General features: G+C 44.1%; 1 protein-coding gene across 6 annotated transcripts in view; it reads left to right on the forward strand.

The window, feature by feature from the left end:
• NUTF2 (nuclear transport factor 2) overlaps positions 1–26,879 on the forward strand; it is a 54,566-nt gene that overhangs the window by 20,616 nt on the left and 7,071 nt on the right. For 4 of the 6 annotated variants that reach the window (XM_074968401.1, XM_074968402.1, XM_074968397.1 and 1 more), the window contains exons 2-4: positions 6,513–6,637; positions 13,937–14,008; positions 20,543–20,641. In XM_074968401.1, the coding sequence (XP_074824502.1) occupies positions 6,539–6,637; positions 13,937–14,008; positions 20,543–20,641 (270 nt within the window). In that variant the 5' untranslated portion in view covers positions 6,513–6,538. Of the gene's footprint in view, positions 1–4,216; positions 4,344–6,512; positions 6,638–13,936; positions 14,009–20,542; positions 20,642–26,879 lie in introns of those variants that run through there. The other 2 variants (XM_074968398.1, XM_074968399.1) reach the window with 2 other exon arrangements.

Below are 26,879 nucleotides of genomic sequence, written 5' to 3' on the forward strand. Positions count from 1 at the left end.
TGAGATGAGAGAATCAGGACCCTAGGATCTTTTGTACAATTTCATGTCCTTTGACAAGTTGGAGTTCCTCAGGGAACGAAAGGTCATTAGGATGACTTTGAAGGAGGTCCATCACTGGTACTTAGCTATACGAATTAACATAAGATCATTTGCTTGTTCCTCCACCATTCACAGTACATTTCAAAGAGAGATGAATGCCAAGATATCCCATGTTTACAATTCATTTAAATGAAAGGATGTTCTTTTGAGTCTGAAGTATCAGAATACAGCATAGACAGGGACTGAGTACGTTGTCAACCCTACTCATACATATGTAAATACACAAAAACAAAAACATCTCCCCACATGTCTTTTGAGGGTTTTTTATTTTGCAGGATGTTTAACCCTTTCTGGCCATGCATCACACGAGCAGAACCCATCATCAACATGGATGCATGTCCTGTGGAATGGTGGTTGAAGTTGAAGGGACATATGAATCTTTAACGCACCTGGCATGTAAATATCTTGCGACGCGGGCTACAAAGTGCCATGCAAACGCTTGTTCTCACTTTCAGGTGACACTGTAAACAAGAAGCGGGCAGTATTATCTCCTGCAAATTGTAAACAAGTTTGTTTGTCTGAGCGATTGGCTAAAAGTAGGACCGAGTGGATTTGTAGGCTCTAAAATTTTACATTGTTTTATTTTTCAATGCAGTTATTTTTTGTACATAATTCTATATTTGTAAGTTGCACTTTCATGATAGAGATTGCACTACAGCACTTGTATGAGGTGAATTCAAATACTGTTTTTGTTTTTTACAGTACAAATATTTGTAATTAAAAAATAACTATAAAGTGAGCACTATACATTTTGTATCTGAGTTGTAATTTAAATCAATATATTTGAAGATGTAGAAAATATTAAAATGGTATTCCATTATTGTTTAACAACGCGATTGATTTTTTTTAATAGTTTGACAGCTCTAATCTGTGTGTTGTAATGGATTGCAAATTGAATGTGTGTCAGTGTGATGCAGTTGTGAAAAAGGCTAATATTGTTCTGGGATGTATTAACAGGAATGTAGTATATAAGACACAGGAGGAAATTGTCCTCTGCTCTGCTCTGCTCTGGTGAGGCTACAGCTGGAGTACTGTGTCCAGTTAAGGCACCACACTTTAGGAAAGATGTGGACAAATTGGAGAGAGTCTGGAGGAGAGCAGCACAGGTGTTTTAAAGGTTTAGAAAACCTGACCTATGAGGAAGGGTTTGTGTTCTTGGGTTTGTTTTTTTAAAGGGTATACACCTTTAAAGGATAAACACCTGTCAGGGATGGACTAGGTTTACTTGATCCTGCCTCAGCACAGGGACTGGACTTGATGACCTCTTAAGATCCCTTTCAGTGTTACATTCCTATGATTTTATGACCTATTCACCAATTTCATCCCTTTTTTGTGTGTATATTTTTGTGCATCTGTACTTGGTCAAATATTTGACAGTTTGAGTTGTTCAGGTACTAAGTTTTTATAAAAGAATGTAACAGAACAATACACCACACTGTTTAGTTTCAGGTATGTATCATGCATATAGGGGTAAAGTCCAGTCCCAACCATAGTCACAGTAGCTTCTCCATAGTAAAGGTTGCAGGGACTGTCCCATTTTAAGTCTAGATTAAAAACAAATCATTTTATTTCTTTTTGGGGTGGGATTTTGCAGCCAAGATTTGTAAAACTTCCAGAGCAATGGCGTCCATCTGGAGCTGTTGGAAGAGGCTATGTGTGCGCATGGAGAGTGGGGATTGCAAGTTTCTTAGCTAAGAGCAAAAACAGGTTACAGCAGTGTTTGCAAATGGCTTGCCCTTAAATTGATACTACTGGTGCAATGGATTCTTGAAGCTAAATGCATGTGACGTATGAGAGAAGATTTAATTTAGAAATAGCCAATGTTCAGATTAGCTAACCTTTTTAGCTGCAGCAGAATGTGCTAGTGGATGTGTGCCAGGTGCCAGTTCATCTCTTAATGTTAATACCTGCTACTAGCTTTACATTGGAGTGATTTTAAACAGGCAGCTGTGGGCTTATTTGGGAATCATACAGATTCATATGCCAACTGAAAGCTTAGCTCTCTAGTTATGGTTCATGTGGCAGGTCCCACTCCTCTCTCTGTCCCTTGCTCCTTGGCCCCCCTACCTTCCCTGGGACTGTATGCACAGAGACACCTGGGCAGCATGCACTGTCAGGGCAGTGAGTGGGAGCCAGCCCCAAAACTTCCCCACAGCCTCCTGGGGATCCCTTATTCCTGCCCCTGGGTGCAGTGTGAGAAGGGAAAAGGGATCCCCGGGGTCTGCTGGGGAAGCACTTCACTGCTCAGCAGCAGCCAGGCAGGGGTGTGTGTGTTCTTCCTCAGAAACCTACATTTTATGTCAAATATCAAAACAAACAGACAAAAATAAATAAACCAACCAAACAAAAACCCCTTCACTGAACATCCCATTCTAAATATTAAGACTTGCAAAGTTTCATTTTAATAGCTTGACAGCCCTGGAGACTGATGTCCTAATTATCCTTGGAGCAGGTGCACATGGGCATTTTCCTGCCAGTGTGCCTCAGCCTAAAAGTGGAGAGCCCAGTTCTGAGATTAGATGATAGTTTGGTATAAAGCCTTCTCACACTGCAATCATTCTACTGGGATAGCCACCAAAGGAGCTAATTATGCAGTTTATATACTCATCTGTTCTTTATGGGCACCTGAGTCTGATCAATAGCACCATCACAATTAGGAAATGGTGCAACACATTTGTAGGGCTAGAGTGTCACCCGGGGAGGGGAGAGCACGAAGCACTCTGGGATAGGGTTACTTTGACTTGGGTCTGTGCACTGCTGTGTGGATGCTAGGTTTGAGCATGGATCAGAAAATCCTTAACCTAGGGTTTAAATGCAGTGTAGACATTCAAGCCCAGAGTTCCTGGACACAGGTCAGCTGACCTGAATTCCACTAACCTTGGGCTTATATTACTGTGTAGAGAGAAAAGGAGTACTTGTGGCACCTTAGAGACTAACCAATTTATTTGAGTATAAGCTTTCGTGAGCTACAGCTCACTTCATCGGATGCATTCCTGTGAAGTGAGCTGTAGCCCACAAAAGCTTATGCTCAAATAAATTGGTTAGTCTCTAAGGTGCCACAAGTCCTCCTTTTCTTTTTGCGAATATAGACTAACACGGCTGCTACTCTGAAACCTGATTACTGTGTAGATATACCCTAAAGCTCATTCTCAATTTAGGAAAAAGAAAATGTAGCTTTTCCTTCTTGGGAGGGATTCTCAGAGGCTTTGCTCCTCAGCTCTCTCTAAGAGAGAAGTAGGTCGCTTGAATTTTAGAATTACTATTAAGTTTGGAGATTTTTCTACTATTCAGGCACTTAACTTTTTCTTGTTTTGTTTGTCACTGTGGTTCTCTTTCAAACCCAGTTACTGATGTAAATTTTGGCCTCCAGCTTACATAGCACTGAAGATAAATTTTCCAGATGCTGCAGTAGATGAGCCAAATTGTCTATAAAGTATAACAGAGTTCTAGTGTACATTTTAGACTATCATTAGAATAAGAAACGAGAATCTGCTTGCATCAGAAAGGATGGCTTAATGTTTGATCATAGCTTTGATTACTTTAATGGTATACATTCTAACTCCGTGGGTGGATGAATGTTAAGCTTTATGCACATCACAGCCTCCTGGGCCTGTTTCTGAAAATGCTCCTTCACTTTTCCAAAACCATATGAACTGGGGCTGTGTTTTGTGATGCCGCCAAAGAACTAGGCTGAACGAAATACTGTTAACTTGTTTTTGTTTGTTTTAAAAAATACTGAGTTTTCTAGCAGTGCTCCTTAAATATGTATTTTTTTAGATTTAGTTATTTTAAAATGTGTTTTTCTCATTCTGTTCATCTAGTGATTTTTAGAAAGGTTTTCTGTGCAGATCTGACTGAGCACAACAAAATTAAACACGCTCATACTCACCTCTCGTTCCCCAGATCCCTAGCCCAGTGACTGAAGGGTGAGGTTTTTGCACGGATATTAGATAGCAAAGCCAGGCAAAGTTGATCGTAATAGTGAACACTGTGTGGGGAGCCCAGTGCAAGAAGGTGACAGTCAAGAGGTTCTGCTCACGTGGGCAGTAGAAGCACAGCATAGACTTAGCGAGAGCTCAACTGCCTGGAAACTTTGCCACCGTTGATTTCTCCACAGACTCATGCAGACTATGACAAACACTGCAGGAAGGATAGAAGACTCGTCTGGGTCTAATGCAAAGTCCGACTAAGAAGTTCACATCTTATGTCTTGGGGTCTTCAGGAATTTGGTGATGAACTTGGAAGTGAGATTTTAAGTGAAGTATTTTTTTAAAAACTCACCAGTGACTCTAACATATGTAGGTTCTAGCTACTATATTTGATTTGTGTTGTACTTTTCAATGTATATGTAATTAACGTAAATTATCGTGTGTGTGGGCAAACTTGCTCCATTTCACGTGTGTCAGGAAATGCCTCCTCTCTCACACCAGTCCTCCTTGAGAGAAAAGGGATCAGGATTGATTCTACAGGTCCCTTGAGCGCTAGCTAGAAAAAGAAGCCACTGCTCCCACCCTAACCCTACATTCAGCCAAGGGGTCCCACATTCCTTTCAAACTTATTGAATTGTTCCTGACTCTATGTATGATACTCATGCTGTCTGTCCTTCCTTCTATTCTGAGAGGAAGTCCCCTTGTAATATTTAAGAATAATCTCCCACACAGGGACCCACAAACTTTTCATCCTTTTAGACTGACAAAGTATCAACAGTTACCTTAATCCTTGATTGAAATTAATGTTTTACCCCTTCAGCTCATTGCCAGAAAATGTTAGTGAGATCTGTCTTGAGCATTCGAGCTCTGGGACTACTCTCTCATGTAAGGGCAGATGGGTTATCTATCCCTTAGTGCCCCGCAACAGTTTCTTAAGTTTACCTCCATTAGAACAGCCAAAGAACATTCTACCAATACTTTAACAGGCGATTATCTGAGCCTACCTCTTCCTGTTGAGATCTCAAACGTAGTGGTGCTGCTTTTGTGGATTCTAGTTTTTCTTATATTTGCTAACGCATGGAGAACTCAAAATCGGTGATCAAGGCTAGGTATGCAGGCACCACAAGAAGCTGCTGCAGGGGCTAGCCTTTGTCATTCTATTCACAGATCTGGAAGGTCCACTTGAGGCTCAATACTCAATTTGTAACTTGCCAAAACAAGATGGCAGACTCATTGATTCTGTAACTGGCAAAAAAAAAAGTTTCTGCTCCCACCTTTGATTAACGTCTCCATGCTGTATGCCAGGGGATACCAGCCCTAATCCGTACTGGGAAACTGCACCAGATGGGGTCATTTCTGGGGAAAATAGAGTTCCCCTGTTATACTAACTATAAGGCAGTGACTACCACCTGCTGGTATCCTTACCAGTACTTCTAGGTCATGGCTGTTACTTCAGGTTTCTCCTCCCTATTTTTTAATAGTGAGCCTTGGTCCTGGGCCTCAATGCATAATTGCTGCCCTCCTTCCTCTCATTCAGTTGTGTATGCTCTAACAGAGTTTAGATTGGTCCAAATCTGGTACTGCAAGAGCAGACCAGACTCCACTGAGGGCTAGTTTGCCTAGTTGACTGGGAAGTGGTGGGTACTGACTGCCCCAAAGGAGATACTTAATGTAGAAAACAACTGCACTGAAATACTGGGGATCACTGTCTTGTGGTTATTGGTAGAGGTGTCACTACAGAGTGGGTGACTGTAGCTTTGCTCTTTGGGACAACAAAGGAAGCAATTTATTCCCCAGTGAGCTATGTATAATGGCCATCACCAAGTGGCAGAGGCAACTTTATTGGCGCAATTAAAGGCTCCATTCTCCATTGCCACTGTGCCAGAGAAGTGCAGGAGCTCCCTAAATGCAGTTCTGTGTGACATCTGCAGTCATGCTGCAGACAGCTGCTATATTGCAGCAGCACAGATCTGGTAGTCTAAAAGCCTAGTGAGAGTTATGTTCTTGGCTGGCTGTACACTGTAAGGCTGTAGTCTAAGACTGATTTAACTGTTGTTTACATATTAACAGGGCCTTTGGCGGCTCTTTCGTGTCAGAAGCGGCGACTTGACTACAGTCTTTAAGTATCCACATGGGTAACAAATATTTAATAATGGGCGCTTCAGTGTAGGAGAGAAAGCTGTAACAAACATACATGACCCAATGGCTGGAAGTGGAAGCTAGACAAATGCAGACTGGAAATAAGGTGTATCTTTTAAATAGTGAGAGTAATTAACTATTGACACAGTTTACCAAGGGTCGTGGTGGATTCTCCAGCACTGACCACTTTTAAATCAAGATGGGATGTTTTCTAAAAGACCTGCTGTAGGAATTACTTTGGGGCAGGTCTCTGGCCTGTGCACTACAGGAGGTCAGACTAGGTGATCACAAGGGTCCCTTCTAGCCTTAGAATCGATGAACTGTTCTTTCTGACTTTTTTTACAGTCACTGGCTCCGGCGGAGGATTCAGAATGGGAGACAAGCCTATTTGGGAGCAGATTGGATCCAGTTTTGTACAACATTACTACCGGATATTTGATACAGACAGGACCCATTTAGGATCCCTATATGTAAGTACCAAATGAAGGGGTGTGAGGGCCCTCTACCACTTCTTAAATCTGCCTCTCTCCTGTGGGAGGAGGGTTCTCATAACCCTTATCAGATTTCATTGATGATTATCTTAAACTCTTCCACTGGAAAAGCTGATGGTTTTTTTTCCCCCCCAAATCCAAAATGTTAGTCATCTCAGTCACACTTCCTGGATTATTTATTCCCTGCCCCTCTCACTTCTTAGCATTGTCTGCCTGGTTTGTGGCAGCTGTGCTCAGAACAGCACCCACTGGTGGTAGGTTGTGAGGGCACCATAGGTTGTCCCATGAGGAAACCTCTGTGTAAAAGCCACATGCTTGCTTCGTTTTGCTAGTTAGTAGGGTAAACTGAATTAGGTAAATTTGGGAACTCAAAGATGGAGCTGAACTGGGGATATCAGGGTCCGCATCTATAACCCTGAGAATATGCTGGGAGCAGGACAGTAGCTGTTTTTGTTATGGGAAAGATAAATGTGCCCTCTGTGATCTCAAGACCCCACCACAGCCAGCACTATGCCTAGGGCCCTATCAAATTCACGGTCCATTTTGGTCAGTTTCATGGTCATGTGATATTAAAAATTGTAAATTTCATGATTTCAGCTATTTTAATCTAACATTTCACAGTGTTGTAATTGTAGGGGTCCTGACCCAAAAAGGAGTTGTGGGGGAATTGCAAGGTTATTCGGAGTTTGTGGTACGGCTACCCGTACTTCTGAGCTGCCACTCACTGGTGGCAGCGCTGCCTTCAGAGCTGGGCAGCTGGAGAGTGGTGGCTTTGAGCTGGGAGCCCAGCTCTGAAAGCAGAGCTGCCTCCAGCAGCAGCCCAGAAGCAAGGATGGCCTGGGATGGTATTGCCACCTTTACTTCAGTGCTGCTGCTGCTGGCGGGGTGTTGCTGAGCTGGGCCCTCGGTCAGCAGCCACCACTCTCCGGCCACCCAGCTCTGAAGGCAGCAGCACAAAAGTAATGGTGGCAATACCACAACCCCCCTAAAATAACCTTGTAACCTCCCTGCAACTCCCTTTTGGGTCAGGACCCCCAATTTGAGAAACGCTGGTCTCCCGCATGAAATCTGTATAGTATAGGTAAAAGCACTCAAGAGACCAGATTTTTAGGGCGGGGAGACCAGATTTCATGGTCAGTGATGCAATTTTCATGGCTGTGAATTTTTGGTAGGGCCCTAATTATGCCTGAAAAGCCTATTCATGTTCATTTTCCATTCAAGCACAGAGTGGAGCCATGTCGGAGGTCTAGCAACTCTCTACTCTTTGCCTTCTGTGACTCCCTTTGCCTATAGGCTGGTGCCAGGGAAGCTCCCTGTTCACCAAGTGGTGAACAGTGGCATAGGGATTAAATTGTTGTACCTCACATCCAGGCTTTCCATTCCCATTGTGAGCTTTCCTTTTCATGGGTGCATAGGAAGCAGGCTTAGACTTGGCAATCAGATGGAGCTTGGTAAGTCCCAGCTGTGCCTAATAGCTGCAGCATGTGGTTGTCAGACTTCCTGTTGTATTTCTCTTCAGAGCACAAGAATTTAAAATTTTACTCCTGACTTGTTCCAAATTATTTTTATGGGGGTCCCCAAATTAAACCCCTCTGGAGCTGTCCAGCTCCCATCTCCACCATAGCCACTCCTCAGCCAAAGCTTTTGCGGGGTGGAGAAAACTACTGAAGTAACAAAGGCAGCACGACTAGGACGTGTACACTCTGGTGCTCCCCCTTCAACTGTGCATTGGTGGAAGCCCCTTCACCCAGCTACAGGACCCAGGTAGCTGCTTCCTCCTGCAAGCAGGCCAGAGTGGCTATTTCAGAGCAGGCCCAATGGAGGAAGTGGTGCCCTCAAAGCTTTACCAGTGCCACCTCCATGAGCAGTGTCTGCCCCATGCCCTTCACAATGCAGGTATCAGCAGGCATGGTGGATGCCCCAGCTCCTGCGTCCCCTGTATAGCAGCGCCACAGAAGATGCATCTGTTTTTCCAAAGGATGCATGAGAGTTCAGCAGTCTGTCTGAGCTACCTCTGCTTCTTGCTCTGCTCCTCTGGCCCCTGCTCCAGCGACCATATCCACTATCTGCAGGGCCCCCCACCACAACTTCTCCTGTAATACCCAGACAGGGGTAAGTCGGCCTTCTATTTATGTTCACAGTGTCCACAAGGGACCCTTAGGCAGAGCTTTTTCAGCAGTTGCATCTTCCTTATGGATCCCTACAGAACTTGGGCCCTTAATCACCAAACATTTACGCTTGGTCCTTTTTCCATGTGCAAGGACAGCCAGAATCTTCAGTAGCCAATAGTTTGTCTTCTTGAGATCTCCTGAACTGGGCTCAGCACTTAAAGGAGTGCTTAACAGCTTCTCCACCAGCTCTATACAGCCAGGGCACACACTGCTATGACAAGTCCTTCTCATGTGTCCTCTGACAAAAGAAGAACCAAGCCCAAATACCTCTTTCTCAGGAAATACCCAGAGCCCTCAGACCATGCCAAAAAAGCCAAACTGTTTCCTTTCTCCAGAAATGAAGCAAAAACCGGAAAGGCATCTGAGTCAGTCTGCCCTGTGACCGCTAAAGCAACAGGCGTTTAAAAAAAGTAACTGAGGCTTTGGTCATACAGAAACCAAAATGAAGGAGATGGTATTCTGAATCATCTGAGCTCTAAGCGGACTCTCAAAGGCCATCAGGAATCTGTATCTAGAAACGGACTTCATTTTGCTTTTAGTCTGCTCGAGTTCTGGTTCGCATACAACAGAGCCACTCAGCTCATTTTGTGTGTGTGTGTGTGTGTGTGTGTGTGTGTGTTCAAAAGTTCAGTGAAGTTTTGTTTTGTTTTGTTTTGTTGTTTTTTTAAAGTGTGTGCTATAGACTTTAAGGCCAGAAGAGACCATCATGGGAAAGAATTCTCTGTAGTAACTCAGAGCCATCACCAGCCATTGGAGATACTTGCTGCTAGCAGTCACATATTGGCAACATGCCGTTGTAGGCGGTTTTATCATATTTATCCCTTCCATAAACTTATCAAGCTCAGTCTTGAAGCCAGTTAGGTTTTTTGCCCCCACTGTTCCCCTTGCAAGGCTGTTGCAGAACTTTGCTCTTCTGATTATTAGAAACCTTTGTCTAATTTCAAGCCTAAACTATAGTAACTTGATGGGGGCATGGGATAATGGATGTACAGGTCATCCCTTGAAGCACTCAACAGGCGATCACTTCATCACCTGGACAATTGGGTGGCTAGTGTGGTGTTGGCCATGTTTTGAAAGAACAATAAAAAATGGTCTTGTTTGAGCATAAGCCCTCTGAGGCCAGTGTGAGCTGCTTGGTCCTGACTGAATTAGTCCTAAGAGGCAGCTCAACAAGGTACAGGGCATGTTTAAGTACCACGGATATTGCCAATCTTGGTTATATGAAAGCAGTTTGTTATACTGATTATAACACTCAAGTGAAAGGACAAGTGTTTCACTAACTTAAATATGAACCACTAGAATAAACAGCTTGGAAGCAACAAGGTGATATACTGTGCAGAGTACAGCAGGTCAGATAAAATCATTACCTTGAAAAATATTACATCTTTTTTATTTACATTTACTAAAGTTACTTTCTTCTCATTTTAGTCTTAAACAATTGAAGTGGCTACTCTGTACTCGTTTCTGTAGAATTTGACTTTTTACACGGAGTTTTCTGTTAGGTTTCACACTTAATGTTCGTCAGCACCAAAAAAGACCACCCCCAGACCCTCTTTCTCATCTTTTGTTTTGAGAACACCACAAACTAGAACACACAATTGACAAGGTAATAGCTGGTGCTGTGCTTGTAAGGAGTACCGTCTTCTGATGTACTGAACAGTCACAAATCAGAAAGATTGAAATGCTGCTCCACCAGGGTTTGCAGTGACTGGATGTCTCCTGGATGAAGTGTTTGAAGAGGAGACTGAGGTTTTAGAAACTGAGCACGTGAGTGTCCAAATAGAATCATAGAAATGTGATGCTGAAAGGGACATTGAGACAACATCAAATCCAACTCCCTGCACTGAGGTAGGACCAAGTAAACACAGACCATCTCTAACAGATGTTTGTCCAAGTATGGGGATTCCAAAACCTTCCTTGAAAGCCTATTCCAGAGCTCAACTACCCTTACAGGTAGAAAAAATTCATCATATCTAACCTAAATCTCCCTTGCTGCAAATTAAACCCATTACTTCTTATCCTACCTCCAGTGAAGATGGAGAACAATTGATCAGTCCTCTTTATAACAGCTCTTAACATATGTGATGACTGTTGTCAGGTCTCTTCCCCCCCCCACCCCCCACCCCCCCAAGACTAAACAGACCCAGTTTTTTAAACCTTTCCTCATAGGTCTGGTCGCCTTTTATCATTTTTGTTGCTCTCCTCTGGACTCTATCCAGTTTATCCACATCTTTCCTAAAGTGTGGTGCTCGGAACTGGACACACTATTGCAGCTAACGCCCCACCAGTGCTGAGTAGAGTAGGGCAATTACCTCCCATGTCTTACATATGACACTCCTGGTAATGCAGCCCAGAATATTAGCCTTTTTTGCAATTGCATCACATTGTTGACTATATTCAATTTGTTCTTCCACTATCATACCCAGATCCTTCTCAGATGGAGTCATATAAAGTTTACAAGGAACCTCTTGTGTATTATGATTATTGATGAGACACAAGCCCCATGAACTTGTGCTCGTCCAGCTTTTCTAAATACTTTGTATGACAAGCATTGATATCTCGGCGCATTCGCCTGAGTATTTGACTTCAGCCACTAGTGTGCATGGATATAAGTGCCATATGACTAGTCTTATGACAGCCAATATGGCTAAGATGACGAAATCTTTTGCCAGTAACATGGCTGATCCGCACATATGCTAAATTTACTGTCAGGAAACTTTGAAGGAGAGAATATCAGATCATATTGACTATGCACTTTCTTTGTCATACCGCCTGAAGTAAGGTGGAGTACTTCTTCAAAGTGGCCAGTTAATGAAAATCTGCTAACGGTATAAACAGGATGTTGAGTCTCTGCCAGAAGGTGACAAATACTGGTGTGAAGAGGGGTGCTGAGGCGTTGCTTTAGATGTGGATGTCAATAGCAATAGCCTTCAGTTCTATAGCGAGGAATTCATGTTCAATTGCTGAAACTGTTGAAGTCTGGAAGACTGAATAAATTTACTGACTAAAATTGTGGTGCATGTTCTGAAAGCATTATGATCATGCATAAATGCCATGTCACTTTGTAAAATACGATTGATCCCTGCATGTGCCAGGTTCCACTCACACCAGAGCAATCGGCACTTAATGGGTTTCTGCTGACAGTAACTGCTGTAGCAGGCTACTGTTGTCTTTATTTCAGAAAGTTACTTTCTCCAGTGAAATACTGAAAAATGTAACAGCTATTCAGAGATGGAAATCTCAAGTAAAGAGCCTGGCTGAAAACAAAGAAAGAAGACATTGAAAGAAGAGTTGCAACTGTTAACAGCTCCAGTTTCTTCTACTGGTGTTGAATAACCTGTTTTCATCACTCAGCTTAGTGCAATCAGATATTTGCTGGAGAACAGATAGGTCTTCAAAGCTGACTTTCCTTATTTCCTTATTGAGCATTTAAATTCTGAAAGCCTTAAAAGCACCCTCAGTCAGTTTGAATAATGGGACTCTCAGGTAACTAAATTAAGATTTTGGACCATGGATTGTAATTTTGTTTAAATTGTTGCATTATGAAATTAATAATGATAAAACTTTGTGTGTGTTCACAGAAAGCTTTTACAAATTTGAACTTTGTTTTGAAATGCTAAACAACTTTTATGTTTTAAAATTGCAAGCTTTTTGTAGACACATTGATTTTGTACCATTATGGATTTATAAGACGTTTTGAATAAATACAGTTTTAATGTTCTTTTGCCTATACCAGTTTCTTGTGGTCTTCTGATAAGAAATCCTACCATTAATGACCCTAAAACTGCTTTAAAAACTGCACTTATAATTCAGTTGATTCTAAACATAAACATTGCAATAGTGCAAAATTTCCAATTAGGTTGTGGCTTTGTAAAGCTCAGTGAAATCAAGAATTTAAAAAAGAAAAAAGAGATCATGTGATTTTAATGCTCCATGCTTCAGAGAATCCAGCTTCTTGGGCTATGTCTACACTACTACTTATGTTGGTGTAACTTATGTCACTCGGGTGTGAATAAGCCACCCTCTGAGTGACGTAAATTACACTGACCTAAGCACTGATGTGGACAGTGCTCTGTTGGAGGAAGAGTGTCTCCTGCCGAAACAGCTATCGTCGCTCATTGGGGGTGGATTAATTAAGTTGATGGGAGAGCTCTCTCCTTTTGGTTTAGAGCGGCTATGCTAGAGAGCTCACAGCAGCTCAGCTGCACCACAGTAAGCTCTTAGTGTAGCCATAGCCTTGGTCTGACAGGAGACTGTTCTGACTGCATCCTCTGAAACTAACTTCTAGTGGCCATTTGTTCTGGTGCTCATGGGAAGCAGCTTTAGTGGACCACAGATAGGGCAGGTTTCTTGCTTCTTGCAGTCTAGAAGGGCTCAGAGATGGAAGCTGTCTGAATCACTTGAAAACCAGACTGGATGAAGTATTAGAATGGTTCTCTAGAAAGTTTTTTGCCTTTCCTGAAAAGAACTGGGGGCCCTGATAGGACATGTCTATTTCTAATCTCTAAGTTTCTGCAAGTAATTGTACCAGATTTGTTAGCATAAATTCTTCATGCTCTCCATCTGTTCTGGGTGTGTCTGATGTCCTTTACTTCTCTTCCTGTCCTCCTGTAGTTTCCAGAAAAAACACCACCTGCTCTGACACAATTGAAGCAGCTTTTTGACCGATATATTCTGATTATGAAGTGTCATCATTACCCAATCCCACAGACCACCAGGAAAAACCAGTTACTACTTGTATTGCTCCGTCTGCATTTGTTTTTTCCCCTCTCCCTTTAGGTAACTAATTTCCTTACCTTGTACCCTTGGCAGCCAGTAGTAAGTGACTCCTACCCTTATTAACAGTACTGGCAATCCATTGAGCTAGCTACAGGAGGCAGTGCACGTGTGTAATTGACGTAACAGAATTAATTGCTCTGTAGAGAACCATGCAAACAGTTACAAGCCTCACTTTTCCTAGGGAAGCTGAGTGTAGCCAGTTTGAGCTCTGATAAATCTGTGTGCATGCACAGCATTGGTAAGTCTTCCCTTGCTGGCGTAATTGAAGAGAAATCGTTTATTTACTTTCCCAAGCAGGCTGTGACCAAATTTGTTTTGACTGTTTCAGATTGATGCATCATGCCTTACCTGGGAAGGGCAGCAATGCCAGGGCAAAACAGCTATAGTTGAAAAACTCTCCGTAAGTCTACGCAATGTTTTTTTTTCTAAATGAAATGTTTTGGGAAACAGCTCTAAAGATCTAAATTGTTTTGCTTCTTACATCGAAGGTAAAATTTTCAAAAGTGTCTAAATCACATGTTCAGCAGTGACTGAGAGCCTAAACTTTGAAAATGGGTCTTAAGCTCCAGAGTGACTTAGGAGCTTTAGAACATGTTCCCTAGCAATCTGTGTAGGGAAACCTTTCCACTTCTGAGCTACTTCGTAAGACAGGTTTGAGTTTCTCTTCTGTCACAGGATTCTCTCTCATTGGGCTGTTCGGGGTATTCACCTCACTGAATGTATTCTTTTCTTGGCTCTTCCTCTGAGACAAGTTATTAGAAAACACACAGTGCAGTCCACTAGTTGAGACTCACAGCATTGACATATTCGCTTCTTGGGCTGGCTGGGACATTATTAATGGGATAAGATTCTGCTAGTTCTGTAGCTGTTGCTTATTCAGAGGTGATGACGCAGTATTCAAATATTGCTTTTATGGGACTTGGATTTCCAGTGTCCATTGCAACTCACAACTCTAGAGACACTCTGCTGTCCCTTGGGGACACTGCTTGCTTCCAGTGAATCAAGGACCTGCAGGGATGTAGAATCAATGTTAAACATCCACGTTCAGCATGAAAGCTGCTGCTGCTGCTGACAACAAGTAACGTGTAATTCTCTTGTCAAGTGAAAACCAAGTTCCCTAAAAGAAGAGGAGTACTTGTGGCACCTTAGAGTCTAACAAATTTATTTGAGCATAAATAAGCTTTCGTGAGCTACAGCTCGCTTCATCGGATGCAACTAGTTCCTGATCAAGCATTCTTACAGCTACAATACCCACCTGCTGAAGTGAAGAAACAAATTGACAGAGCCAGAAGAGTACCCAGAGGTCACCTACTACAGGACAGGCCCAACAAAGATAATAACAGAACGCCACTAACCATCACCTTCAGCCCCCAACTAAAACCCCTCCAACGCATTATTAAGGATCTACAACCTATCCTGAAGGATGACCCAACACTCTCACAAATCTTGGGAGACAGGCCAGTCCTTGCCTACAGACAGCCCCCCAACCTGAAGCAAATACTCACCAGCAAGCACACACCACACAACAGAACCACTAGCCCAGGAACCTATCCTTGCAACAAAGCCCATTGCCAACTGTGTCCACATATCTATTCAGGGGACACCATCATAGGGCCTAATCACATCAGCCACACTATCAGAGGCTTGTTCACCTGCACGTCTACACCCCGCCTCCCCAGACATTCCTGTTAACTGCTGGAAGTGGCCCAACTTGATTATCACTACAAAAGGTTCTCCTCCCCCCCCCCCCCCCCGCCCCCCGGTAATGGCTCATCTTAAGTGATCACTCTCCGTGTAGTGTGTATGATAACACCCATTTTTTCATGGTTTGTGTGTATAAAAACAAACATCTTCTGTATTTTCCACAGTATGCATCCGATGAAGTGAGCTGTAGCTCACGAAAGCTTATGCTCAAATAAATTGGTTAGTCTCTCTAAGGTGCCACAAGTACTCCTTTTTAGAGGGGAAACTGAGGCACTCCCACAATATTCAGAGAAAACATTAAGAACAGTCCCACTTCGTCACAAAAGGTCATAGAGTCCAGTCCCCCTGCCTTCACGGTAGGACCAAGTACCATCCCTGACAGATTTTTGCCCCAGATCCCTAAATGGCCCCCTCAAGGATTGAACTCACAACCCTGGGTTTAGCAGGCCAATGCTCAAACCACTGAGCAAACCTCCCCCACACTAGGGAAGGCGAAGGCAGCCCAGTTTCAAGCTTTAGGAGTTCCTGCATTAAAAATCCCTTCTCCCAAAGAGCTTATCTGAACAGGACCTAGCATTTATCTGCATCCATGGGAATCCAAGCTTGTTAGACGGATTCTGTTCTGAACAGCGGAAGTTTGAGGAGGTTTTCCAATGTCTGGGGTTTGGGTGGGTTTTTGGTTTTGGTTTTGGTTTTTTTGCTGTGGGTTGCTCTAGAAGAGCTAGTCTCTTCAAAAACAAGGTGAACTTCAGCAGGTATCAGCTGACCATTCCACCTCCAGCCGAAATCTCTCACCTTAGATGGCTTTGCTGTATGATAGCTCAACAGACCATTGGACCCTCAGCAGTGTTTTTTATAGACATGATATTTTTCAAAGTGTGGCTCTGGAGCTCTCTCTTGGATTCGTGAGGCTGGGGACCAACTGGCTAAGCAGCAGTTCTGCAAAAAAGGACCTGGGGATTACAGTGGATGAGAAGCTGGATATGAGTCAGCAGTGTGCCCATGTTGCCAAGATGGCTAACAACATATTGGACTACATTAGTAGGAGCCGTGCCAGCAGATCGAGGAAAGTGATTATTCCCCTCTATTCAGCACTGGTGAGGCCACACCTGGAGTATTGCATCCAGTTTTGGGCCCCCCACGAAAGGATGTGGACAAATTGGAGAGAGTCCAGTGGAGGGCAACGAAAATGATCAGAGGTTGGGGCACATGTCTTACGAGGAGAGGCTGAGGGAACTGGGCTTGTTTAGTCTGCAGAAGAAAAGTGTGAAGGGGGATTTGATAGCAGCCTTCAACTTCCTGAAGGGGGGTTCCTAAGAGGATGGAGCTCAGCTGTTCTCAGTGGTGGCAGATGACAGAACAAGGAGCAATGGTCTCAAGTTGCAGTGGGGGACGTCTAGGCTGGATATTAGGAAACACTCTTTCACTAGGAGGGTGGTGAAGCACTGGAATGGTTCACCTAGGGAGGTGGTGGAATCTCCTTCCTTAGAGGTATTTAAGGCCCGGCTTGACAAAGGCCTGGCTGGGATGATTTAGTTGGGGACTGGTCCTGCTTTGAGGAGGGGGTTGGACTAGATGACCTCCTGAGGTCTCTTCCAACCCTAATCTTCTATGATTCTATGAATGTGACCATGCTGATGAGTGTTGTTCAAACACTAAATCTCAATCTGGGAAGTATTCATGTCAGCTCTATCCTATACTATTTGGACTCTCCAATTCAAAACAAAACTGCCTCTGGGTATCTGGTGTTCCCTTGTCCCTGACTGGAAAGGAAAGGCACTATGGCTCCCCAGATAGGAGCAGGAAGACCAGCCTAGGCGGCATCCCCAGGCCAGCTGAAAAGTTAGGCCAGACAAGTGAGCATGATCACTAGACACTCAGACAACTGGCGTTTAAAACCTGGGCCCGTTGACTGACCTTTCTTGCATATGAAAATGTACAGACACCACCTGCCTCAGGTTTCTTGTGAGCATCATTGCAGGGGAGTTTCCCTGCCTGATCCAGAGGGGGAAGTTGGGCTCTGGCTTCTCAAGGAAGAGCTCAGTGAATCAGAGGCTCAGTGATTTAACCTTTCCCCCCGCCCCCCCACCACACCATTTAGCAGGCGAGTTACGGAAAGTGGTGCTGATCTGAGATTTCAACAGCTGTGAGTGCAGGTTCTTCTTTGGCTGATTCCCCTGGACCCAGCCTAAAACAATATAGGCAGTGTCCACCAAAAATCACTGGGCTGTGTCCCTCGAGAGTTTAATTCCCAGAACTGGAATGGTGGCACACCAGGATATGTGGAGTAAAAGTTCCCTTTACGTGCCCTTTATGCGAAGGCTAGCAGTATGGGGAAAAAACACGAGTGGGGGAGACTCAGGAAATGTTGAGTTAAGGTGGCATGTCCCACACAGCACTGAAAAGCTTGTTTGTGCAGGAGATGGAGCTTTCTTCAGGGCCAAAGGGCCAGTGCAAGAATGTGAAACAAACTCCCACAGAAACTAAGCACATATAGTTCTCTCCCACTGCTTAATGCACTGCTGGAAGGCACTCGGATTCTCTGATGATGAGGGCAGGATAAAATTGTATATAGAGTTGAAACATATCCCCAAACAGCCTTAACTGTGTCCCATGTGGATATCTCTCTCGGACCTGGGAACAGACCAGTACCCTATTTCTCCCTAACCCAAACCTGCTACTTTCTCTTTGCCCTGCTCAGCTCTCAATCTGCTCTGCTATTCATACAAGCCAGCAGACCCTCCCTGTACTTCAGGGAGCACTTGCTGCTGGTTGGCAGAGTCTGAGGGACATGCCAGGTACTGTGATTTCCCTAGAAGGACTCACTAGGGAAGGGGATGGTTAAGGCTGTGTCTGTGTTCTATGCAAAGTGTCACTGTAATTCCTTATCCTGGTTTTCCAGCATTTTGAGTTTGGGGAATTAAACTCCTGTGTTCTGAAAGGGCCTGAGGAGTGCAGGATAGTGCTGAGCACCTTCACTCCATGCTCAGTTTCTTTCTTTTGTGAATGCTCCCATTAGCCCTGCAGAGCCAACACAGCTGAGAGGGACCTGGTCTGTATTTCTTGTGCATCAACTGAATTGTTTACTTAGTTCCAGTCAATTACACTTGTGCAAATCCACGAACAGCAACAGGATAGCACAGGTGTCATTAGAACCTAACTTTGTCTTCAAAATTTTTATTATTAATTGTGACTCTTATTTGTAACCCCTAGAGGCGCCTCCCAGGATCAGGGCCCTAGTGGCAGACACACAGTGAGAGACAGTGCCTGCTACAAATAGTTTGCAATTTAAATAAAAACAAGGTGGGAGAAGAGAAATAGTATTATCCCCATTTTACAGCTCATGAGTGAATGCTGTATCTTCATTGCAAAAAAGGAGTGTTTTTTAACATGGAGATCGCTAATGCTAAATAACACTGAAGCCATAGCCCCAGGCACAGAGATTAAGGGACTTGCCCAGGGTGTCACAGGAAGTCTGGCAGAGCTCAGAAGTGAATCCAGATCTCCTGAATCCTTGTCTATTGCCTTAACTTACAGAATAATCTTATATGATTCTTCTCTTGCATTTCTGAAGAAGGTTTTTTGGATTTAAAATCTTTATTTTTTGTAAGTGAAAAGCACATAACCATACATAGGACCACTTGTGCTAAAAAGACAACAGCATATATAAGGGGAGCAGCAATCAAAATAAACTCAGATGGCATCTTACAGTGAAACCCCTTCAATCCACCTCCTGCAAATTTTCTTAGCAGCCACTAGGTCTGTTGGGCCAGGTGAGGAGCTATGGGACATTGCAAAGCAAGCAGGGTTCTGCTAAAATCTCAGAGATTCAGCCTGGGGAAATGTATCAGAAAATGAGGCTCAGAGGAAAATGGGCAAGGGGATTTGAATCAATGTCCTGGTCTAGCCTAACCCTTGGTTAGGTTAGCACTTGGTGTCAGGCAGACACATTATCGCCAATATGGCAAACATCTGCTCTCTAGAGTCTCTGCCACATGTTGGGTGCACAAATTCACTGCCACCAACACTGGCTTTTGTTGACCTGCTACTAAATGCTGCTTTTTGTTGTGCCTTCAAAGATGTTCTGTGTATGATGCTGAACTTAATAAACCTGCTGTATTAGCTATAGGTAGACTATTCCCTTCTACAAACTAACAATATAATTGTCATGCCCAACTTTTCTCTCGAATCTAGTGCTCATCAGCTGTTCACATGTGAGGTGCTTACTGAACCAGACTATATTAAAGAAAGCACCAGTTTCCAAAGTATAAGGGAAGCATTTTCTCCCATGTAGAAACAGACACGCTCCCCCTACAGGTACATTTGATTAAACTTGACATTTCTGAGCCCTCTGCTAGCAGCCACTATACTAATGAGAAAGCAAAAGTTTGTGGTCTTTACTGGCAGGGCTCTGGGTATTGAATCTCAAATTGCATGCCACCTGCCTCAGTGATATTAGCACAGCTTTTGTTTCAAATTCAGCTCTTACGAGTATGAAAGTTCATATTGAACAGAGCTTCACCTCCATTTATAAAGCAACCATAAGGCACTGTCTAGTTAGATTAAGAAAAAAGGTGAGTGCTTTTTAAGCACTCCTTAGCAGCTGATGGAGACAGAGTTCAACACCTTTAAAAATGGGTTAGCTGATTGTGGTCAACCTTGCTGAATGTAGCTTGGTAGTATTCAGTGGCCATCATATCCATGTGTCTGAAATAACTCAGGAGGGACAAATAAAAGGAGTGAAGGTGCTAGAAAGTGGAATACAGAAAGGAAAGAAAGGGAGAAGAGAATGGGGACTCTGAGATGAGAACCTACAATAACATAATTAATTTTAAGTGCCTCTCTGGTGAAGATTTCTTGCAGCCTTTCACAGGGCTGGAAGGAACAACCAGGTTGTCACTCCAGAGAGACCAGGTTCTTTTCATTAAAAGGGTAGCTGCTAAATCTGACTTCCACTTTGAGATGGGGCTTATGGAGTATTTGTTTATCTGCAAAATTAATTTTGTTCTTTAGTAGAAAGTCTTCAGAAAAACACAAGTACTCAGTTGCTGACCACCTGCATCTTTCTAGGGCACTGAGAATGTAAACTTATGTCTATTTTCAAACTAGTTCAGCTTCTTATGCCACTGCACTTAACTGATTTCCTACATGAAATGTGTATTGTATAGTAAATTCTAAGGAGGGGAACACTTCCTATCTACTCACCCTGTTCTTTTCCTTCTCATTGTAGAGCCTTCCTTTTCAAAAAATACAGCACAGCATCACATCACAAGACCATCAGCCCACACCTGACAGTTGTATACTCAGTATGGTTGTGGGACAACTTAAGGTAAACTCTCCTTTCCGTTACAGGGAAATAAATGCTAATGTCCTAATGTTTTCTTCAGGATACTTAATCATCTGATATTTATAAAGCAGCTTATGTACCTTGGAGGCACCTATTAATGCCTACATTGGCGTGTCATGCTTCTGGTGTAGAACATTTCCAAGAGAAACTGCTCGCCACGCTAGATTAAAAGCCCTTCGTAAAACCTCTGCACCTCAGCAATGTCATGGGAAGCATCACTTCTTCGGTTTGGCTTTTAGATGTACTGCTGTTCTCATTCATACTGAGATCATGGCTGCAGTAAAGGTCTTAACTCAGTGGTTCTCAACCTAGTTACCATTGTGGACCACATATGCGGCCCACGATGTGTTACGTGGGCCGCATCCAATACCGCGGGTTGAGAACCACTGTCTTAACTGATGCAGTTTCTGTTTAATGGCAGCTTGGTTCATAATTCTTCAGGAAGGTGTAAATTTGGTTTCCTTGTTCATACAGTTTAGCAGTGCAGGCTGTGATGCCTCCATCTGCCCTCTGGTACAGCTGCTCCATGGAAGTGCAAGGACAGTCTAGTAGTTCTTCATATTAGTTGACAGTCCTTGTAATGGAGCCTTGCTATTCCATTTCTGTGCAGGCACTTGGGTTAAGGTTAGTCAGCCGCAGTATGGGAAGAGTAGGGCTGACTGATAGGGCACTTGGGTCAAATGCCCAGGGATTGCATCTGCAATCCTGTTCTGCCTCTTTCTGGCCAAAACTGATTCAGGAATGGTAATATTGTCTGAGTGAGCTCATGCCATCAAGAATTGAAGAGGTCCCTTCTCTGGAAGCTACTCCAGTTCTAAGTTCTCTCTAAGCCGCGTGGCCGCGCAGCAGGCTATAAAGGGCCGTGCAGCAGAGACCTGGAGAGGAGAGAGGTAGGGGGTGGGTGGGGTCTGGGGAGGGGAGCAAGTTGAGGAGTGCAGGGCTGCCACCAGCGCTCGCTCGCCTCTGCCAGCAGGAAGAGGATGGCCCCTCCCCCAGAGCTCTGTGTGCTGTCAGCAGGGAGAGGGCGGGGGGGGAGTCCTTTGGCCCCAGCCCCAGGGCAGCCTGCCAGCACCCCAAACTCCTCATCGCCAGCCCCACCCTAGAGCCCACATCCCCAGCTGGAGCCGTCACACCTCCCTGCACCCCAACCCTCTGAAACTCGCCCTGAGCCCCCTCCCACACCCTGAATCCATCGCCCACACCCCAACCCTTTGCCCTAGAGCCCTGAGCCCCCTCCCACACTCCGAAACCCTCCCCTCCCCAGTAATTTTACGTGCACCAATATGGAGGTGATTTGTCACACATCACCTCCATATTGGTGCACATAACAAAATTCATTCCACACATGAGTGGGAAAAATTAGAGCGAACACTGCTCCAGATTATTTTTACCCACATGGCTTCAGTTTGCCCTGAACACACAATGTATACATTGTCACCTCTGCTGTGCTCTTGAACTAAATCAACCTCATTTTGGTCCTCCACCTCAATGGGGGAAGAGCTGTGCTTCCAAAGTCCTGAAGACAGTAGATTGAGAGGATTTGTTGGGTTTGTTTAGAATAAGAGCTGCCTTGTCCTTGAGGCCACAAAGTTCCTTAAAGAAACTAGCCAAAGCCAATTGCATTAACACTCAGTGAGGCATGCCAGAAACATGCTGGGTCCTGTGAGAGTGCATGGTGCCACGACAGGATCCCCAGCCCATCCAGCTTTGTGGCTAGCATGCTCCAGTTTCCTTCACAGAATACTGTCAATGTTTACTTCTTCAGACTCTGTAAACAGCGTGTTCTTGTCATCAAACCTCCAGCAGAATCTGGGATGGACTAAAGTGTCAGGCTGGATCTGAGTTATTTAAATCCCCTTGAGCCCCCAAAGGAGCTGATCTGCCCCACCTCCTCTAGTTGAGTAGTGGGGAAGAGCAGCTCTTGGCCTCACACCACCTGCTTCTGGACATTACTGAAACCTAAAACTACAGGTCTTCCTCTTTTAGTGAAGACCAAGAATTACCCTATAATTGGAACCCAGGTAGAAAATGGCAGCAACAACTACATTGTACCATCACAAATTATCCTTTGTGTTTCCCTCTATGTCCCCCTGTCTGTCCCATTCCCACCATGCCCCCTGTTCTCCCTCCCCCCAAGCTGTGGCTCATCCGTGAAAATTCTCATTGATGTAAAAGTATTGATTATTTTCAAGGGTGTGCTTTTCACTATGTTCTCCAGGTAGCCTTGGCCTTTGCTTCTGCAACTGCCCAGGCAGTCTCGTTCAGAATCGCTTCCCTCTCATGTGGGGCTGGGAATGGGGGTGGGAGGCGAACATGGAGCTGACCTCAAGTTCAGCTCTCTGGCTTCCCCAGCCTTGGTGGCTGCACTGTTCTGCCAGCAGCCCAGCTGGCCAGCCTATACTTCTGGCTCCCTAGCTGCAAGCTGGACTCCAGCTCTGGTCCACTAGCCTCTGCAGCTTGGTTCCATGGAACAGTGCTGCGAGCATGCAGTATGTACAATGAACTTAACCCCGGTGAGGAAAACTGCAGAGCAAGATGTCAGGCACCTGGCTGCAGCAAATAACTATTTCATGGCAAAAATGCTTAATTCTATGTCTCTCTTTCGGGGCAGGGGGAGGTGGTGGTGAAGGGGGAATACTAAGTTTAACAGTCTCAGAATCTTAGCATGGGGCCCTGGTTTAGGTGCCTGTGGGCCCTTCATATCTGAGACACTTTCAGGTTCTCTGCCATCTCGGGCAGATGAAGCTGCAGTAGTTACACCACTCATGCTTTCAAGGTTATCTTCGTCACCATAAAGGGTAGGATTTTTTTTTTTAAGTGGATCACGATTCTGCAGCAAGGGATGTATTTGGGGGTAAATCCTTTGGGTTCTGTCCTTAATCTCCTTAAGGAATAGGCTCTGTAAACTGTTAGGTTTCTGGGTGTGCAGTAGGATGGACTTCACCATGGACAATCATAGAATCATAGAATATCAGGGTTGGAAGGGACCTCAGGAGGTCATCTAGTCCAACCCCCTGCTCAAAGCAGGACCAATCCCCAACTAAATCATCCCAGCCAGGGCTTTCTCAAGCCTGACCTTAAAAATATCTAAGGAAGGAGATTCCACCACTTCCCTAGGTAACCCATTCCAGTGTTTCACCACCCTCCGAGTGAAAAAGTTTTTCCTAATATCCAACCTAAACCTCCCCCATTGCAACTTGAGACCATTACTCCTTGTTCTGTCATCAGCTACCACTGAGAACAGTCTAGATCCATCCTCTTTGGAACCCCCTTTCAGGTAGTTGAAAGCAGCTATCGAATCCCCCCTCATTCTTCTCTTCCGCAGACTAAACAATCCCAGTTCCCTCAGCCTCTCCTCCTAAGTCATGTGTTCCAGTTCCCGTATCATTTTTGTTGCCCTCCGCTGGACGCTTTCCAATTTTTCCACATCCTTCTTGTAATGTGGGGCCCAAAAGTGGACAGAGTATTCCAGATGAGGCCTCACCAATGTCGAATAGAGGGGAACAATCACGTCCCTCGATCTGCTGGCAATGCCCCTATGTATACATCCCAAAATGCCATTGGCCTTCTTGGCAACAAGGGCACGCTGTTGACTCATATCCAGCTTCTCGTCTACTGTAACCCCTAGGTCCTTTTCTGCAGAACTGCTGCCGAGCCATTCGGTCCCTAGTCTGTAGCGGTGCATGGGGCTCTTCCGTCCTAAGTGCAGGACTCTGCACTTGTCCTTGTTGAACCTCATCAGATTTCTTTTGACCCAATCCTCTAATTTGTCCAGGGCCCTCTGTATCCTATCCCTACTATGTTTCAGAGTAACAGCCGTGTTAGTCTATATTCGCAAAAAGAAAAGGAGTACTTGTGGCACCTTAGAGACTAACCAATTTATTTGAGCGTAAGCTTTCGTGAGCTACAGCTCACTTCTTACTGGATTCTTGGATTCTTACTGTATCTGAGCAGAAACAGTACAACAGTCATGCTTTCACTGGCAAAAAACTTCTTAAACAGATATTAAACTAGCCTCCCAAAACTCATCTTGGGGGTAGTGGTAGTAAAATTCCCCCCCCCCCCTTTTTTTTTTTTTTTTTTTTTTTTTTTTTTTTTTTTTTGAAATAATAATCACGATGGTCAGGATGAGCAAGCAGATTTTGTAGCTGGGCTAGTATTTTGTCATTACTTTACACATCTGGAATTAGTGTGGGAAGGATAAACTAAATTCTCCCATGTATCCTAATTTTGTTCCCATCACTTCTTGCTGCTTCTCCCTTCCCTGAAGGCCTCCACTGCTGTTGAGCATTTGTTTGTTCAGACAGGAAGAGGAGACAGCGTTTGAGGCCTATAGGTTCTACCTGCACCAGCCAAATCCAGCAATGATTATGGCACTCTGTGTTCTTGGAACTTCTGTCTAGTTATGTGTGTATTTGTTTTTTCTCCTGCTCAGGCAGACGATGACCAAGTTCTAGGTTTTCACCAAACCTTTTTGTTGAAAAGTTTTCAAGGTGCTTGGGTGTGCACCAATGAAGTCTTCAGGCTAGCCCTCCACAACATTTAACCTCTGCCCTCTCTCCGTCTCTGGTGGTCTTCACCCTCCTTCCTGAGTAAGGCATGCTCTCTGCTTGCTCTTACACCTTGATTGATCTTGTAGTGTCTGAGTAGCATGGCTGTTGCTTGTGCATTTTCAAAGCAATATGGCAAATCTTTGGATCTCCAAATGCTCCTTTATGGGGTGTGGTTTTGGAAGTGATTACTATAGAATTAATTCAGAATAACTAATTCTGTATGTAAAGTGTCCAATGGTGTGTTTGATTTGAAAAATGAAATATGCAGCTTGTATCACTTGAGAAACTTGGATGTTTGTGCTGCATGGTGAACACTTAGAGCATTGTTTGAAACTTGCCAGATAAGACATGATGAAAATCTGAAAGAACCTGTGACATTAAGGCTATGTCCACACTAGCATTTTTGTCGGTAGAACTTTTGTCAGTCAGGGGTGTGAAAAAACACAACCCTGACCGACATAAGCTTCACTGACAGTGCTGTCCACACCAGCGATTTTATGTCAGCGGGAGATGTTCTCCCGCCGACATAGCTATGGCCTCTCATTGGGGGTGGTTAAATTATGCCAATAGCAGAGCTCCCTTCCCCTTGCATAGAGCATCTACACAGGAGACCTTACGAAGGTGCAGCTGCAGCAGTACAGCTGTGCCATTGTAAGGTCAGTAGTGTAGACGTAGCTTAATTCTTTGCCTTGAGATCAGAGGTACATTCCAGAACAGTAATTGGGTGCCAGAGCTAAGCTGTAAAATAGGCATGGTGGCCAAAACCAAAGATAAATGTCTGCCTGCATACAAGAAGTATAAAAAGCAAAAGGGATGAAGTGGAATGCCTGGCAGTGGAAGAGGAGCCTGACCTGAATGGCATTACTGAAACGTGGTTGGTTTCCAAAAATCAGTGAGATACTGAGATACCTAGTAACCAGCTAAAAAGGAAGGGCCGATTTAGTCTGCAGTGCTGGTGGGAGTAGTACTGTACCTTGAGAGTCCCTAGAACATATGCAGAGGTGGTGGGGGGAGAACTGTACCTAAAGAGACTCCCTAAAACATGTTTCAGAGTAGCAGCCGTGTTAGTCTGTATCCGCAAAAAGAACAGGAGTACTTGTGGCACCTTAGAGACGAACCAATTTATTTGAGCATAAGCTTTCGTGAGCTACAGCATCCAGTGAAGTGTGCTGTAGCTCACGAAAGCTTATGCTCAAATTTGTTAGTCTCTAAGGTGCCACAAGTCCTCCTTTTCTTTTTCCCTAAAACATGAGACAGAATTTGAGTGAAGAGGCCCATTCAGTCAAGTCTGCGGAGATGCAAATGCCAAGTTATACAAATACGCTAGTAGAGTTGTGTACTAATGGCCTCTAGGTCAGGAAAAAATACTGTGTACAATGTGGAGGTAACAAAAATCAAATAAAGCAGTAATAATGGGTGACTTCATTCTGTAAACTGGTCAAAAAGATAATAGAATGTTAGGAACTATTAGGAAAGGGAGAAGATAATAAGACAGAAAATATCATACCACCATATAAATCCATGGTACACTGACACCTGGAATACTGCATGTATTTCTGGTCGCCCCATCTCAAAAAAGATATATTAGAAATGGAAAAGGTACAGAGAAGGGCAACAGAAATGATTAAGGGGATGGAACAGCTTCCATAGGAGGAGATTAAAAAGAT

Source organism: Natator depressus, chromosome 12 (genome assembly GCF_965152275.1).
Source record: "Natator depressus isolate rNatDep1 chromosome 12, rNatDep2.hap1, whole genome shotgun sequence".
Lineage (NCBI taxonomy): Eukaryota > Metazoa > Chordata > Testudines > Cheloniidae > Natator > Natator depressus.